The sequence below is a fragment of the Salmo trutta genome, chromosome 2 (assembly GCF_901001165.1).
Source record: "Salmo trutta chromosome 2, fSalTru1.1, whole genome shotgun sequence".
NCBI classification, from domain to species: domain Eukaryota; kingdom Metazoa; phylum Chordata; class Actinopteri; order Salmoniformes; family Salmonidae; genus Salmo; species Salmo trutta.
Window position 1 is genome coordinate 67,320,963 of NC_042958.1, and position 16,801 is coordinate 67,337,763.

General features: G+C 41.5%; 1 protein-coding gene across 1 annotated transcript in view; it reads left to right on the forward strand.

The window, feature by feature from the left end:
- Positions 1-11,173: 11,173 nt before the first annotated feature.
- Positions 11,174-16,801, forward strand: part of LOC115161268 (zinc finger protein 385C) — a 144,893-nt gene continuing 139,265 nt past the window's right edge. Inside the window, exon 1 of the mRNA XM_029712108.1 lies at positions 11,174-11,311. Within this exon, the coding sequence (XP_029567968.1) occupies positions 11,263-11,311 (49 nt within the window). The 5' untranslated portion in view covers positions 11,174-11,262. The remainder of the gene's footprint in view (positions 11,312-16,801) is intronic.

Genomic DNA, 16,801 nt, shown 5'->3' on the forward strand with positions numbered 1-16,801 from the left:
AGGTCTACATAGCAGGGATAATCTATTCAAATCTCAGCTTTAAGGACTGCTGGATCAACTCTTCAGCTCTGCTGGTTTTCAGCCATCCCCTTTAATCAGGGATGGATTCAGACCTGGGACACCAGGGTGTCAGAAGGGCACACACCGTAGCAAAACATTTTGCAATGGAAAACGAAAATCGGTGTTCTTATTGTCCAGGTAGTCCCTGTTTCAGTCTGTTTTCTTCATTTTGTTGCCTAATTTGTAGGAATGCGAGTAGGAATGCGAGTAGGAATGCGAGTAGGAATGTGAGTGGACTCTAGCTAATTAATGATACAAATAAATCATCAGTAGGTCTACTGGAGGGATTTTAAAGCTTTCAACATATCACAAATTTGATCCAATTAATGCTATTTCCATTTATGCACTCAATCTTTACTGTATACTGGTACTCATACTCTCCTGGTCACCAATACCTCTTATCTCCATATCCCCACACAGAATAACTTGCAAAAACGACTTAAAGACATGCATATTGGAAGGTCTTCCTATTGAGGACATTTGCTGCTGGCTCATATTAACAGCAGAATGTTGGTAAGAATACCATGCATGCACCTCCCCTATGGGCATCCGATAATGCACAGTCCTTATCCACCAAGTTTGAAAACAGACAACCTAGTGCTTCAAGCATTCAATTGTACACAGTGGACCTCATTTATCAGTCATGAGCAGCACCAATTCGTATGTAAATTGTTCGTAGACCCATAACCAATTTTCTTTTGACAAGCATTTATGCATTCACTCATTTTCGCAGTTTGAGCAGGTAAAGAAACTATTTCTGAGGTCAGGTGTAGGACAAATGTGTTAAATATTGAATGGATTTGTGTATACATTTTTTGGCCCCACTTAAAACTAAGTACAACTTATAAAGGCTTTATATAGCATACATTAAGGCTTTATAAGCGCTACATAAATACTTCACAAATCATCTATAAGTGTATGTCATACTCTATAAATGGTGTATAAACATAAATAGAGCAGAATGTAACATTTGGTAGTTCACCCTAGTGGGAATGGTTACGTCACCCTTTATACACCATTTATAGCACATGACATATGCTTATAGATGATTTGTGAATCACTGATGTAGTGCTTATTAAGCCGTTATGTATGCTATATAAATCCTTTATAAGTTGTAATTTTTAATAAGAACAAATATATGTATTTAAGGCCCAGTGTTATTACATTTCAAACATGGCAAACGTTCAACATTCAGTGTTGAATTTCCAGGTGAACTTTGAAGGCAGTGATGGATGGGATCAGCCTGCACAGTCCACACCGCAAAGGCTGTTACTGTGGCAACCAGGTAAATTGGGATGTAAGTGGGTGGGGGTGCAGCCAGCTTGTGATCAAGATAAGCCTTTGGCGAAATATGACGGAGAAGGAACATGGCCCCTAATGAAAACACTCAAGATAATGACCACGCGCAAGACAGACCGTCTCTTTGATGCACGCAAACCATGTTGTTGATTGAACTAGAATCCAACAGACTCAAAATGAGAGGCTTTACTCTCCCTGCAATACTCCCAGGGTTATATCTCATGGGTGAATTCAGTTGAGAAAAGTAAACAAGTCTGTTTCCCTGAGTACGAGTGTACTTTACACACACACACACACACACTTATTTATATATACACTACCATTCAAAAGTTTGGGGTCACTTAGAAATGTCCTTGTTTTTGAAAGAAAAGCACATTTTTTGTCCATTAAAATAACATCAAATTGATCAAAAATACAGTGTAGACATTGTTAATGTTGTAAATGACTATTGTAGCTGGAAACTGATTATTTTTTATGGAATATCTACGTAGGCGTACTGAGGCCCATTATCAGCAACCATCACTCCTGTGTTCCAAAGGCACGTTGTGTTAGCTAATCCAAGTTTATCATTTTGAAAGGCTATTTGATCATTAGAAAACCCTTTTGCAATTATGTCAGCACAGCTGAAAACTGTTGTTCTGATTAAGGAAGCATTAAAACATTTACAACATTAACAATGTCTACACTGTATTTCTGATCAATTTGATATTATTTTAATGGACAAAAAATGTGCTTTTCTTTCAAAAACAAGTGACCCCAAACTTCTGAACGGTAGTGTATATACACAGTACCAGTCAAAAGTTTGGACACACCTATTCTTCAAAGTAGTCACCCTTTGCCTTGATGAAAGCTTTACACACTCTTGGCATTCTCTCAACCAGTTTCATAAGGTAGTAACCTGGAATACATTTCAATTAACAGTTATACCTTGTGAAAAGTTAAATTGTGGAATTAATTTCCTTAATGCGTTTGAGCCCGTCAGTTGTGTTGTGACAAGGTAGGGGTGGTATACAGAAGATAGCCCTATTTGGTAAAAGACCAAGTCCATATTATGGCAAGAACAGCTCAAATAAGCAAAGAGAAACGACAGTCCATCATTACTTTGAGACATGAAGGTCAGTCAATGCGGACAAATTCAAGAACTTTCTTTAAGTGCAGTCGCAAAAACCATCAAGCGCTATAATGAAACTGGCTCTCATGAGGCCCGCCACAGGAAAGGAAGACCCAGAGTTACCTCTGCTGCAGAAGATAAGTTCATTAGAGTTACCAGCCTCAGAAATTGCAGCGCAAATAAATGCTTCACAGAGTTCAAGTAACAGACACATCTCAACATCAACTGTTCAGGGGAGACTGCGTGAATCAGGCCTTCATGGTTGAATTGCAGCAAAGAAACCACTACTAAAGGACACCAATAAGAAGAAGAGACTTACTTGGGCCAAGAAACACGAGCAATAGACATTAGACCGGTGGAAATCTGTCCTTTGGTCTGATGAGTTCAAATTTGCGATTTTTGGTTCCAACTGCCGTGTCTTTGGGAGACGCAGAGTAGGTGAACAGATGATCTCCACATTTGTTGTTCCTATCGTGAAGCAAGGAGGATGAGGTGTGATGTGGGGGTGCTTTGCTGGTGACACTTTTAGGGATTTATTTAGAATTCAAGGCACACTTAACCAGCATGGCTATCACAGCCTTCTGCAGCGACACGCATCCCATCTGGTTTGCGCTTAGTGGGACTATCATTTGTTTTTCAACATAACAATGACCCAAAACACACCTCCAGGCTGTGTAAGGGCTATTTGACCAAGGAGAGTGATGGAGTGCTGCATCAGATGACCTGGCCTCCACAATCACCCAATCTCAACCCAATTGAGATGGTTTGGGATGAGTTGGACCGCAGAATGAAGGAAAAGCAGCCAACAAGTGCTCCGCATATGTGGGAACTCCTTCAAGACTATTGGAAAAGCATTCCAGGTGAAACTGGTTGAGAGAATGCCAAAAGTTTGCAAAGCTGTCATCAATGCAAAGGGTGGCTACTTTGAAGAATCTAAAATCAAAAATATATTTTAATTTGTTTAACACTTTTTTGGTTGTGTCACAGGCGTCAAAGTGAGTAGACCAAGGTGCAGCGTGGAATATGTTCATCTTGTCGTTTAATGCAAAAGAATGAACACATTACAAATTAAACAAAAAATGACAGCAGACAGTTCCGTCAGGTACTTACATCTAAACGGAAAATAACTACCCACAAAAAACAAAGGAAAAACAGGCTGCCTAAGTAGGGCTTCCAATCAGAGACAACGATAGACACCTGCCTCTGATTGGAAACCATACCCGGTCAAAACATAGAACACAAAACATAGAATGCCCACCCACCTATCACACCCTGGCCTAGTTAAATAGAGAAAACGCAGCTCTCCTAGGTCAGAGCGTGACAGGTTGGTACATGATTCCATATGTGTTCATTCATAGTTTTGATGTCTTCACTATTATTCTACAATGTAGAAAATAGTACAAATAAAGAAAAACCCTTGAATAAGTAGGAGTGTCCAAACTTTTGACTGGTACTGTATATACTGAACACAAATATAAATGTAACATGCAACAATTTTTAAGATTTTACTGAGTTAGTATAAGGAAATCAGTCATTTGAAATTAATTAATTAGGCCCTAATCTATGGATTTCACATGACTGGGAATACAGATGTGCATTTGTTGGTCACAGATAAGGGCGTGGATCAGAAAACCAGTCAGTATCTGGTGTGACCATCATTTGCCTCATGCATTGCGACACATCTCCTTAAAACTCAAGATGGCGCTGACAGAGAGGGCTGCCTTGCTTCTAGTCCTTAGGAAACTTTGCAGTATTTAGTTTTTTTATGTATTATTTCTTACATTGTTAGCCCAGAAAATCTTAAGTGTTACATACAGCCGGGAAGAACTATTGGATATCAACTTACCAGCACTACGACCAGTAATACGACTTTGCCGAAGCGGATCCTTTGTCCAAACCACCCAGTGCATTTGAACTGATCCCAGAGGCTGACCCAAACAACGCCGCCGGAGAAGAGGTAGACAGAACGGTCTTCTGGTCAGACTTCAGAGGCGCATACACCACCCACCGCTTCCGAGTATATTACTCACTAATGTCCAGTCTCCAGATAACAAGGTAGACGAAATAAGGGCAAGGCTTGCTTTCCAGAGAGACATCAGGGATTGTAACATACTCTGTTTTACAGAAACAGAGTATGGCTCTCTCAGGATATGCAAGGCTCTCTCAGGATATGCTGTTAGAGTCAATACAGCTACCTGGATTCTTTGTGTGTCGCGCCAACAGGAATAAACATCTCTCCGGGAAGAAGAAGGGCAAGGGTGTATGTTTCATGATTAACGACTCATGGTGTAATTGTAACAACATACAGGAACTCAAGTCCTTTTGTTCACCTGACCTAGAATTCCTCACAATCAAATGCCGACCGTATTATCTCCTAAGGGAATTCTCCTCGGTTATTGTCACAGCCGTGTATATCCCCCCTCAATCCGATACCACGACGGCCCTCAAGAAACTTCACTGGACTTTATGCAAACTGGAAACCATATATCCTGAGGCTGCATTTATTGTAGCTGGGGATTTTAACAAAGCAAATTTGAGAACAAGACTACCTAAATTCTATCAGCATATTGACTGTAGCACTCGTGCTGGTTAAACACTGGATCACTGCTATTCTAACTTCCGCGATGCATACAAGGCCCTCCCCTGCCCTCCTTTCGGCAAATCTGACCACGACTCTATTTTGCTCCTCCCTTTCTATAGGAAGAAACTCAAACAGGATGTACCCGTGCTAAGGACTATTCAACACTGGTCTGACCAATCGGAATCCACGCTTCAAGATTGTTTTGATCACGCGGACTGGGACATGTTCCGGGTAGCCTCAGAGAGAAATATTGTTGTATACGCTGATTTGGTGAGTGAGTTTATAAGGAAGTGCATAGGAGATGTTGTACCTACTGTAACTTGTGGCGTACAGCAGGTCAGCCACCAGGGGGAGACTCGTCGAGGCCTGGTGACAGACGGAGTATACATCACGAGGCGATGGCTCCATCTGTTGGACATGCCAGGTCTCGACGGGCACTGGGCTGATTGGGGGTTGGTGAGTAATCAAGGGCTGATTGCTCACCAGCTGTACAAGTCCCATAAAGCTGCCTGAAGGGCAGCACACAGGGGAGAGACTGGGGGAGGAAAGGACTCTGTAACGGTCATCGTATGGAGTAGAGCAAGGCGCAGCGGGTTGAGTGCTCATATTTCCTTTTATTGAACACTTACAAAACAAGAAAACAAACGAACGACAAACAGTCTTGCAGGCTACACACAGCAATGCAAAAACAACTTCCCACAAAACACAAGTGAAAAAAGGGCTACCTAAGTATGACTCCCAATCAGCAACAACGATGTACAGCTGTTCCTGATTGAGAGCCATACCAGGCCAACAAAGAAATACACAACATAGAAAATCATAGAAATACAAAACATAGAACAATACCCAAAAACCCCGGAACACATAAAACAAACACCCCTCTTACATAAGGACATATCCCAACAAACACCCCCTGCCACGTCCTGACCAAACTACAATAACAAATAACCCCTTTACTGGTCAGGACGTGACAGACTCCAATATAGTTGAGGACAATACCAGAGGTAACAGGAGGGAGTTCAGTTTTTGATCCCCACTGGATACAGCAAGACTCGGAGTCCAGAAGACGGTATCCCAGAGAGGTTCTCTTGGGGGGAGACCTATTATTTTCTTTTGGACTTTTATTTTAATAAACACCTTTGAAACTGAGCTGATCCTACTCTGTCCATGTCTGATCTGTGTAAACGTTTTGACCTAACCCCCTGGTCTGCCACAAACTATTTAAACCTACCCTAACCAGAAACCGTGGATAGATGGCAGCATTCGCGCAAAACTGATAGCGCAAACTCCGCATTTAACCATGGTAAGGTGACTGGGAATATGGCCGAATACAAGCAGTGTAGTTATTCCCTCCGCAAGGCAATCAAACAAGCGAAATGTCAGTATAGAGACAAAGTGGAGTCTTAATTCAATGGCTCAGACACGAGAAGTATGTGGCAGGGTCTACAGACAATCACAGACTACTAAAGGAAAACCAGCCACGTCATGGACACCGACGTCTTGCTTCCAGACAAACTAAACACCTTTTTGCCCGCTTTGAGGATAATACAAAGCCACCGACGTGGCCCGTTACCAAGGACTGTGGGCTCTCCTTCTCCGTGGCTGACGTGAGCAAGACATTTAAATGTGTTAACCCTTGCAAGGCTGCCGCCCAGACGGCATCCCTAGCCGCGTCCTCAGAGCATGCGCAGACCAGCTGTCTGGTGTGTTTACGGACATATTCAATCTCTCCCTATCCCAGCCTGCTGTCCCCACATGCTTCAAGATGGCCACCATTGTTCCTGTACCCAAGAAGGCAAAGGTTACTGAACTAAATGACTATCGCCCCGTAGCACTCACTTCTGTCATCATGAAGTGCTTTGAGAGGCTAGTCAAGGATCATATCACCTCCTCCACCTTACCTGTCACCCTAGACCCACCCTAGACCCCTAGACCCAATTTCAATTTGCTTACCGCCTCCATAGGTCTACAGAAGATGCAATCGCCATCACACTGCACACTGCCCTATCCCATCTGGACAAGAGGAATATCTATGTAAGACTGATGTTCATTGACTATAGTACCCTCCAAGCTCATCATTAAGCTTGAGGCCCTGGGTCTCAACCCCGCCCTGTGCAATTGAGTCCTGGACTTCCTGACGGGCCGCCCCCAGGTGGTGAAGGTAGGAAACAACATCTCCACCCCGCTGATCCTCAACACTGGGGCCCCACAAGGATGCGTGCTCAGCCCTCTCCTGTACTCCCTGTTCACCCATGACTGCGTGGCCATGCCCGCCTCCAACTCAATCATCAAATTTGCACACGACACAACAGTAGTGGGCTTGATTACCAACAATGACTAGACAGCCTACAGGGGGGAGGTGAGGGCCCTCGGAGTGTGGTGTCAGGAAAACAACCTCTCACTCAACATCAACAAAACAAAGGAGATGATTGTGGACTTCAGGAAACAGCAGAGGGAGCACCCCCCATCCACATCGATGAGACAGCAGTGGAGAAGATGGAAAGTTTTAAGTTCCTCTGCGTACACATCATGAACAAACTAAAATGGTCCATCCAGACAGACAGTGTGGAGGAGAAGGTGCAACAGCGCCTCTTCAACCTCAGGAGGCTGAAGAAATTTGGCTTGTCACCTAAAACCTTCACAAAGTTTTACAGATGCACAATTGAGAGCATCCTGTTGGGTTGTTTCACCGCCTGGTTTGGCAACTGCACCGCCCACAACCGCAATGCTCTCCAGTGGGTGGTGCGGTCTGCACAACTCATCACTGGGGGCAAACTGCCTGCCCTCCAGCACACCTACAGCACCCAATGTCACAGGAAGGCAAAAAAGATCATCAAGGACAACAACCACCCGAGCCACAGCCTGTTCACCCCTTTACCATTCAGAAGGCGAGGTCAGTACAGGTGCATCAAAACTGGGCCCTAGAGACTGAAAACAGCTTCTATCTAAAGGCCATAAGACTGTTAAACAGCCATCACTAACACAGAGAGGCTGCTGCCTACATACAGACTTTAAATCATTGGCCACTTTAAAAAAATGGATCACTAGTCACTTTAAATAATGCCACTTTAATAATGTTTACATATCTTGCATTACTCATCTCATATGTATATACTGTATTTTATACCATCTATTGCATCTTGCCTATGCCGCTCTGTCATTGCTCATCCATATATTTCTATGTATATATTCTTATTAGATTTGTGTGTATTAGGTAGTTGTTGTTGAATTGTTAGATTACATGTTAGATATTGCTGCACTGTCGGAACTAGAAGCACAAGCATTTCGCTACTCGCAATATTTGATTTGGCATAGAGTTTATCAGGCTGTTGATTGTGGCTTGTGAAATGTTGTCCCACTCCTCTTCAATGTCTGTGTGAAGTTGCTGGATATTAGCTGGAACTGGAACAGCTGTCGTACACGTCGATCCAGAGCATCCCAAACTGGCTCAATGGGTGACATGTCTGGTATGTATGCATGCCATGGAAGAACTGGGACATTTTCAGCTTCCAGGAATTGTGTATAGATCCTTGCGACATGGGGCCATGCATTATCATTATGGCGGCGAATGAATGGTACGACAATGGGCCTCAGGATCTCGTAATGGTATCTCTGTGCATTCAAATTTCCATTGACAAAATGTAGTTGTGTTCATTGTCCGTAGCTTATACATGCCCATACCATAACCCCACTGTCACTCTGTTCACAACGTTGATATCAGCAAACCTCTCACCCACACAACGCCATATGTGTTGTCTACGGTTGTGATGCCAGTTGGACGTACTGCCAAATTTCCTAAAATTATGTTGCAGGTGGCTTATGGTAGAGAAATTAACATTCCATTCTCTGGAAACAGCTCTGGTGGACATTCCTTCAGTCAGCATGTCAATTGCAGTTTCCCTCAAAACTTGATATATCTGCGGCACTGTGTTGTGTGACAAAACTGCACATTTTAGAGTGGCCTTTTAATGTCCCCAGAACAAGGTGATCCCGTGTAATGATCATGCTGTTTAATCAGCTTCTTGATATGCCACACCTGTCAGGTGGATGGATTATCTTGATAAAGAAGAAATGCTCACTAACAGGGATGTAAACAAATTTGGACACAACATTTGAGAGAAATAAGCTTTTTGTGCATGAAACATGGGACCAACACTTTACATGTTGATATATATATATATATATATATATATATATATATAGCGGGATTGAAATTGAAAGGCAATGTTCTATATATGAACTGGAGACCAAAATTGCTGACTGTTTTTTTCAATGTAATCTACTCACGTTTGCAAACGCCGTTTCATGGTGGTTGCCTTTTGCTTTACAGAGCCGATAATGGCTGTGCACTGGAAGCAGTGTGAGCAGCGACGATGTCATCACGTCTTCCAGAAACATCACAGACATTGGATGATACAAAATGTTATTATCTTTGGCTGTGGGTGATGGAACAAAATCAGGCTTGACGACATTTACTTAAATATTTCAATAGATATTTTTAGCACAAGGGTGATAGTGAAAGTGTTATTTTAGGATTTTTTTGTTGGGCTATGGGGTCTTCAGCAATACAGATTGAATAGTTGTCATTTTGTGTGGTAGCTTCTGATGAGGAGTGTTATCTTACAGCCCTCTGTCTGTCTGTCTGTCTGTCTGTCTGTCTGTCTGTCTGTCTGTCTGTCTGTCTGTCTGTCTGTCTGTCTGTCTGTCTGTCTGTCTGTCTGTCTGTCTGTCTGTCTGTCTGTCTGTCTGTCTGTCTGTCTGTCTGTCTGTGTGTGCAAAGGCATCATGCACATAGGGGGCACGTACCCCCTCAGATGTCTCCTGTTAAAAAAAATGTAATATATATATATATATATTCTGTATATAAAAAAAATATGTGTTCATTTTTGTTGTTGTTTCTCTGTAATATTACTAGTTAGAGTAGCTAGCTTGTGTATCTTAGCTGGTATGCCTGCTGGCAAGGTTGGTAGACTTTAGAAAAGCAAGCAATTACTAAATGTACTAAATAAGACTCACATTTAAAAAAATAAACCACCAGTCAGGAGAAAACAGACAGCTCAATATGTATGCTTATAAATGCAGAAAAATAAACATATTTTTGACATAGATATAAGCATAATGATTATGGCTCTAGATTGCAGGAAAAAGTTGTTCCAGGTGTTTCAAAAATGCCTAGCCCCCCTGCAGACCACCCCCAGCCATCCTCTCGAACTCTTTGCCCCCTCAGATTTTTGGGGTGCATGACACCCCTGTGTGTGTATGTGTGTGTGTTTGTGAGCTCTACACTCAGCTTTTATTTTTAGGGAGCCTTGCCGTTGGTCAAGCAGGGTGCCAAAGGACTTCCAGGGGAAGGACATAGTTAAAACTCCAAGTATGTTTCCACAGCACATCAATCACTGTCCGGCTGACAGCTGTCTCACACACACATGCCACTGCACACTGGGCAGAGCTCACACAAGCATATATCTGTGGCAAAGTCACCCACAGGCATCCGCTTTTGAACGTGGCCCAACAATTTGAATGAGACCTACAAGGCAGAGGAGTGTCGGAGTGATACAACATGGTCAACATTTTCCCTTGACCCGCCAGCAGATATATCTTCACAAAGTGACTGTTATTGGCGAGGGGTTAATAATAGTAGTAAACATTGACAGACACTGTTAGCTATGCCTGTCATTATTTAACAACACATTTTTCCTTCAATTGGCCGCCTTATTTTTGTGTGGGATGAAAATGACCACAGATAAACAGAGTTTTTCCTTTGACCGAACTGAGATGGAGACTGTTTATTTAATGTCATAATGTGTTTTGAAGTTGAGTATTGAAATCTTAACATTGCTATTTCTAGATCTTATAGATCTTGAAGTAATGAGCCTCCAAATAGATATAGAGCACCTGTCCTATATGAGCTGTCCACAAATACATGTTACTAATTTTAAGAGTAGGCTAACAGAGTTGTAATATACATTTAAAAATGATCAACAACATACACATACCATGTGTGACCTACATGGGCTCTGAGAAAAATGAAGAGCCCCCCCCCCTATTAGTTGAATAGATGGAATTGTATCTTGCGTTCACCGGTTCAACCTTGTTATGTCTCGTCTATGAGACCAGGCTAACCCGTGCCGCAGCACGCGCCCATTAGCGAGGTTATTTTGGCGCTCTTGTGAGACACAGCGGCGCACTTCAATCCGCAACCGGTAGAGCAATGTTCGGTACAAACGAACACGGAGCTATTTTGAAACAGTCCAGACCAGGTAGGCGAACAATATATTAAATACTAAGAAATGACATACTTTTGCTAACGTATTGCCTATTGTTTTTGTGCATGAAGATAAAGCGCGTCCGTTAGTACATCGACGAGTAGACTAGCCTACCTGTGGTAGATTAGCCGCCGAAATGAATCTAAATCGACTTTTACATTCATGAGGGTTATGATATCGTGTAAAACTAGTTTACCCTTCTCTCTAGAAAAAAAGTTTGTTAAACTGAATAGTCAGAACGGATACAATAGTGAGTCGTGGTTGGTGCGTTATTAATTCTGTCAACTTCAAGTAACGTTATGGTGCAACTGTGGTAGCACTCTGGAAATGCCGTTGTTGACACAATCATTTTACTTAATTTCCAAAAGATTATTAATGTTATTTCATTACATAAGGAATCGTTTTTATGAAGTAAAACATTATTTTGGTGATAACACAAAGCCTATGTGTCTATAATGCCTCTGTTTTAACATGGTAGTTACACAGGCAGGTTCAGTGGTGGACAAAGTACCTGTCATACTTGGGTAAAAGTAAAGATACCTTAGTAGAACATGACTCAAGTGAAAGTCACCCAGTAAAATACTACTTGAGTAAAAGTCTAAAGGTATTTGGTTTTAAATATACTTACATTTAAAAAGTCAATGTAATTGCTAAAATATACTTAAGTATCAAAAGTAAAAGTACAAGTTTACATTTAAAATTCCTTATATTAAACAAACAAGACTGCACAATTTTCTTGTATTTTTAATTGACTTTACATCATTTACAAAAAAAACATTTGTGCTTAGTGAGTTCGCCAGGTCAGATGCAGTAGGGATGGATGACCAGGGATGTTCTCTTGATAAGTGCATGAATTGGAAAATGTTCCTGTCCTGCTAAGCATTCAAAATGTAATGAGTACATTTGGGTGTCAGGGGAAAATGTATGGAGTAAAAAGTACATTATTTTCTTTAGGAATGTAATGAAGTAAAAGTAAAATTTGCACAAAATATAAATAGTAAAGTGCAGATACCCCAACAAACTACTTAAGTAGTACTTGAAAGTATTTTCACACCACAGAGCAGGTTATAGGTTAGCTGAGGAATGCTCAACTCTATTCTCAAGGCAGAGTTGAGTTTTGATAACTGATATTTTCTAGTAACAACATTACATTTACAATTTAGTCATTTAGCAGATGCTCAAGAGCGACTTACAGTAGTGAGTGGATACATTTTTGTATTGGCCCCCAGTGGGAATTGATTCCACAAACGTAGCGTTGCAAGCGCCATGCTCTAACAACTGAGACACAAGTCACCATCAGCCGATTCTTGTAATGTAAATTCTGAAAATGCTTCCCTATACCTACAGTTGAAGTCGGAAGTTTACATACACCTTAGCCAAATACATTTAAACTCAGTTTTTCACAATTCCTGACATTTAATTCTAGTAAAAATTCCCTGTCTTAGGTCAATTAGGATCACCACTTTATTTTAAGAATGTGAAATGTCAGAATAATAGTAGAGAGAATGATTTATTTCAGCTTTTATTTATTTCATCACATTTCCAGTGGGTCAGAAGTTTACATACACTCAATTAGTATTTGGTAGCATTGCCTTAAATTATTTAACTTGGGTCAAACGGGTAGCCTCCCACAAGCTTCCCACAATAAGTTGGGTGAATGTTGGCCCATTCCACCTGACAGAGCTGGTGTAACTGAGTCAGATTTGTAGGCCTCCTTGCTCGCACAAGCTTTTTCAGTTCTGCCCACAAATTGACCCATTTGTGACCAAGCTTTAACTTCCTGACTGATGTCTTGAGATGTTGCTTCAATGTATTTTTTGTACCTGTTTCCTCCAGCATCTTCACAAGGTCCTTTGTTGTTGTTTTGGGATTGATTTGCACTTTTCGCACCAAAGTACGTTCATCTCTAGGAGACAGAACACGTCTCCATCCTGAGCGGTATGACGGCTGCGTGGTCCCATGGTGTTTATACTTGCGTACTATTGTTTGTACAGATGAACGTGGTACCTTCAGGTGTTTGGAAATTGCTCCCAAGGATGAACCAGACTTGTAGAGGTCTACCATTTTTTTTCTGAGGTCTTGGCTGATTTCTTTTGATTTTCCTATGATGTCAAGCAAAGCGCCACTGATTTTGAAGGTAGGCCTTGAAATTCATCCACAGGTACACCTCCGATTGACTCAAATGATGTCAATTAGCCTATCAGAAGCTTCTAAAGCCATGACATCATTTTATGGAATTTTACAAGCTGTTTAAAGGCACAGTCAACTTAGTGTATGTACTTTTCTGACCCATTGGAATTGTGATACAGTGAATTATAAGTAAAATAAACAATTGTTGGAAAAATGACTTGTGTCATGCACAAAGTAGATGTCCTAACCGACTTGCCAAAACTATAGTTTGTTTACAAGAAATTTGTGGAGTGGTTGAAAAACGAGTTTTAATGACTCCAACCTAAGTGTATGTAAACTTCTGACTTCAACTGTATGTTTGTTGTGTACAACTGTGGTCCTTCCGCAAGGTGCTGAAATTCAGACTTTTAATTAAAAAAAAGATTGAATACAACCACCGACTTTTCCCTCATTTGTGTTGCTCAACTCAGCGCGAATGTGCATGTGCCAATTGAATCTCAGTTTACGTAGATTACATAGTTTACATAGTAACACACATTAGGTAAAATTCTGTGGTTGTATTCAATAAAAGTTTTTATTAAAAGTTTGAATTTCCACCACCCACGGAAGGACCACAGTTGTACAGGAAAAACATAGGTACAGGTTACCGTTTTCAGAATTGACATTTCTACAAGAATCAAATGGTGTCAAGGATTTGCATATAAATCCATATGAGGTGCCAACAGACCACCTCACATAACCTTTTGAGCTGTTTTCACAGAGGCTGCTAGTGGAGAAGACACACAGTCTACAGTGCTACAGAAACACTGCTGAATATTTCATTGAGCTTCCATTTGACAAAAAGCTCATATGAGGCCTATCAGGCCATTCCTCTTGCTTTTCCTTTGCAGAGAGGAGAGCTGAGATAGGGCCATTACAAACTCCATTAGATTCCCCCTCTCCCTGATACCTCAGATAATGGGCAAGAAAGAACATCTCAGGGAAAAAATTACGACTTAAGAGAGAACGGTTTGAGACTGCCCAACGAGCCACTATCACATCGGGAAACCCCCCCTTCCTTTATTTCCATGTACTTAGTATTTGCTTCAGAGCAAGTGTGTAGTCTACCTATACATTTTTTAAGGAAATAAAATATAGGCTAATGGAAGAATGATTAGAAAGATATTCAGCTGTGACATAGTGAATAAAGACATTTTTTAAAAGATTCTTATAGATAATCCCTGAATCTGAAACAGCGACTACCTGGTTTCCTCTTTCTATCTGTGGTTTATTTATTAGAACCTTTTATTTCTTATCCACTTCTTAAGAGAAAGGAAAGTAAAGGATAGGGTTGACTGGAACTCAAAAGTCAGATGGTAAGATTAGGGCTAGGCATCATCTCAGCTCCCATCCATTCACTTGTCCTCACTTATTTTACACCCTTCTGACTAAGGAGTTGTTGCATGAAAGTCTAATTGCGGGAACTGGCCCTTTAGTGTCATTGAATGCCGTCACTAGTAGTCACATTCCAGTATTTTATCAACATTGATATTTTAGGAGATGCAAACCATTGTTCAGGAGCGGGACACTAATCCGGACGCTTATAAGAAATCCTGCAAACTGCCCAACCCTCTTCCTGGAGATCTACTGTCCTGTAGGTTTTCAGTCCAACCCTAATTTAGCGTATCTGATTCAGCTAGTTAAGGTCTTTTTGAGCAGCTAATTAGAAGAATCAGGTGTGTTAAATTAGGGTTGGACTGAAAACCCACAGGACGGTAGATGTCCAGGAAGAGGGTTGGGCAGTTAGCAGGATTTCTTATAAGCGTCCGGATTAGTGTCCCGCTCCTGAACAATGGTTTGCATCTCCTAAAATATCAATGTTGATAAAATACTGGAATGTGACTACTAGTGACGGCATTCAATGACACTAAAGGGCCAGTTGCATCACCGCCTGGTATGGTAACTGCTCGGCTTCCGGCCGTAAGGCGCTACAGAGGGTAGTGCGTAAGGCCCAGTACATCACTGGGGCCAAACTTCCTGCCATCCAGGACCTATATATTTAAAAAAATATATTTTAACCTTTATTTAACTAGGCAAGTCAGTTAAGAACAAATTCTTATTTTCAATGACGGCCCAGGAACAGTGGGATAACTGCCTTGTTTAGGGGCAGAACGACAGATTTTTACCTAGTCAGCTCGGGGATTTAATCTTGCAACCTTTCAGTTACCAGTCCAACGCTCTAACCACTAGGCTACCTGCCGCCCCCCATATACCAGGTGGTGTCTGAGGAATGCCCAAAACAATTGTCAAAGACTCCAGTCACCCAAGTCATAGAGTGTTCTCTCTGCTTCCTCCTGGTAAGCGGTACCCGGAGCGCCAAGTCTAGGTCCAAAAGGCTCCTTAACAGCTTCTACCCCCAAGCCATAAGACTGCTGAACAATTAATCAAATGGCCAGAATAATAGTGAAAACTATGAAATAACACATATGGAATCATGTAGTAACCAAAAAAGTGTTAAATAAATCTAAATATATTTTATATTTTTCAATGTAGCCACCCTTTGCCTTGATGACAGCTTTGCACACTCTTGTCATTCTCTCAACCATCTTCATGAGGTAGTAACCTGGAATGCATTTCAATTAACAGGTGTGCCTTCTTAAAAGTTAATTTGTGGAATTTCTTTCCTTCTTAATGCGTTTTAGCCAATCAGTTGTGTTGTGACAAGGTAGGGGTGGTATACAGAATAAAGCCCAATTTGGTAAAAGACCAAGTCCATATTATGGCAAGAACAGCTCAAATAAGCGAAGAGAAACGACAGTCCATCATTACTTTAAGATATGAAGGTCAGTCAATACGGAATGTTTCAAGAACTTTGAAAGTGCAGTCACAAAAAACATGAAGTGGTATGATGAAACTGGCTCTCATGAGGACCGCCAAAGGAAAGGAAGACCCAGACTTACCTCTGCTACAGAGGATACCTTCATTAGAGTTACCAGCCTCAGAAATTGCAGCCCAAATAAATGCTTCACAGAGTTCAAGTAACACACATCTCAACATCAATTGTTTAGAGGAGACTGCATGAATCAGGCCTTCATGGTCGAATTGCTGCAAAGAAACCACTACTGAAGGACACCAATAAAAAGAAGAGACTTGCTTGGGCCAAGAACACAAGCAAAGGACATTAGACCGGTGGAAATCTGTCCTTTGGTCTGGAGTCCAAATTAGAGATTTTTAGTTCCAACCACCGTGTCTTTGTGAGACGCGGTGTGGGTGAACGGATGATCTCCGCATGTGTATTTCCCACCATAAAGCATGGAGGAGGAGTTGTTATGGTGTGGTTGGTGCTTTGCTAGTGTCACTGTCTGTGATTTATTT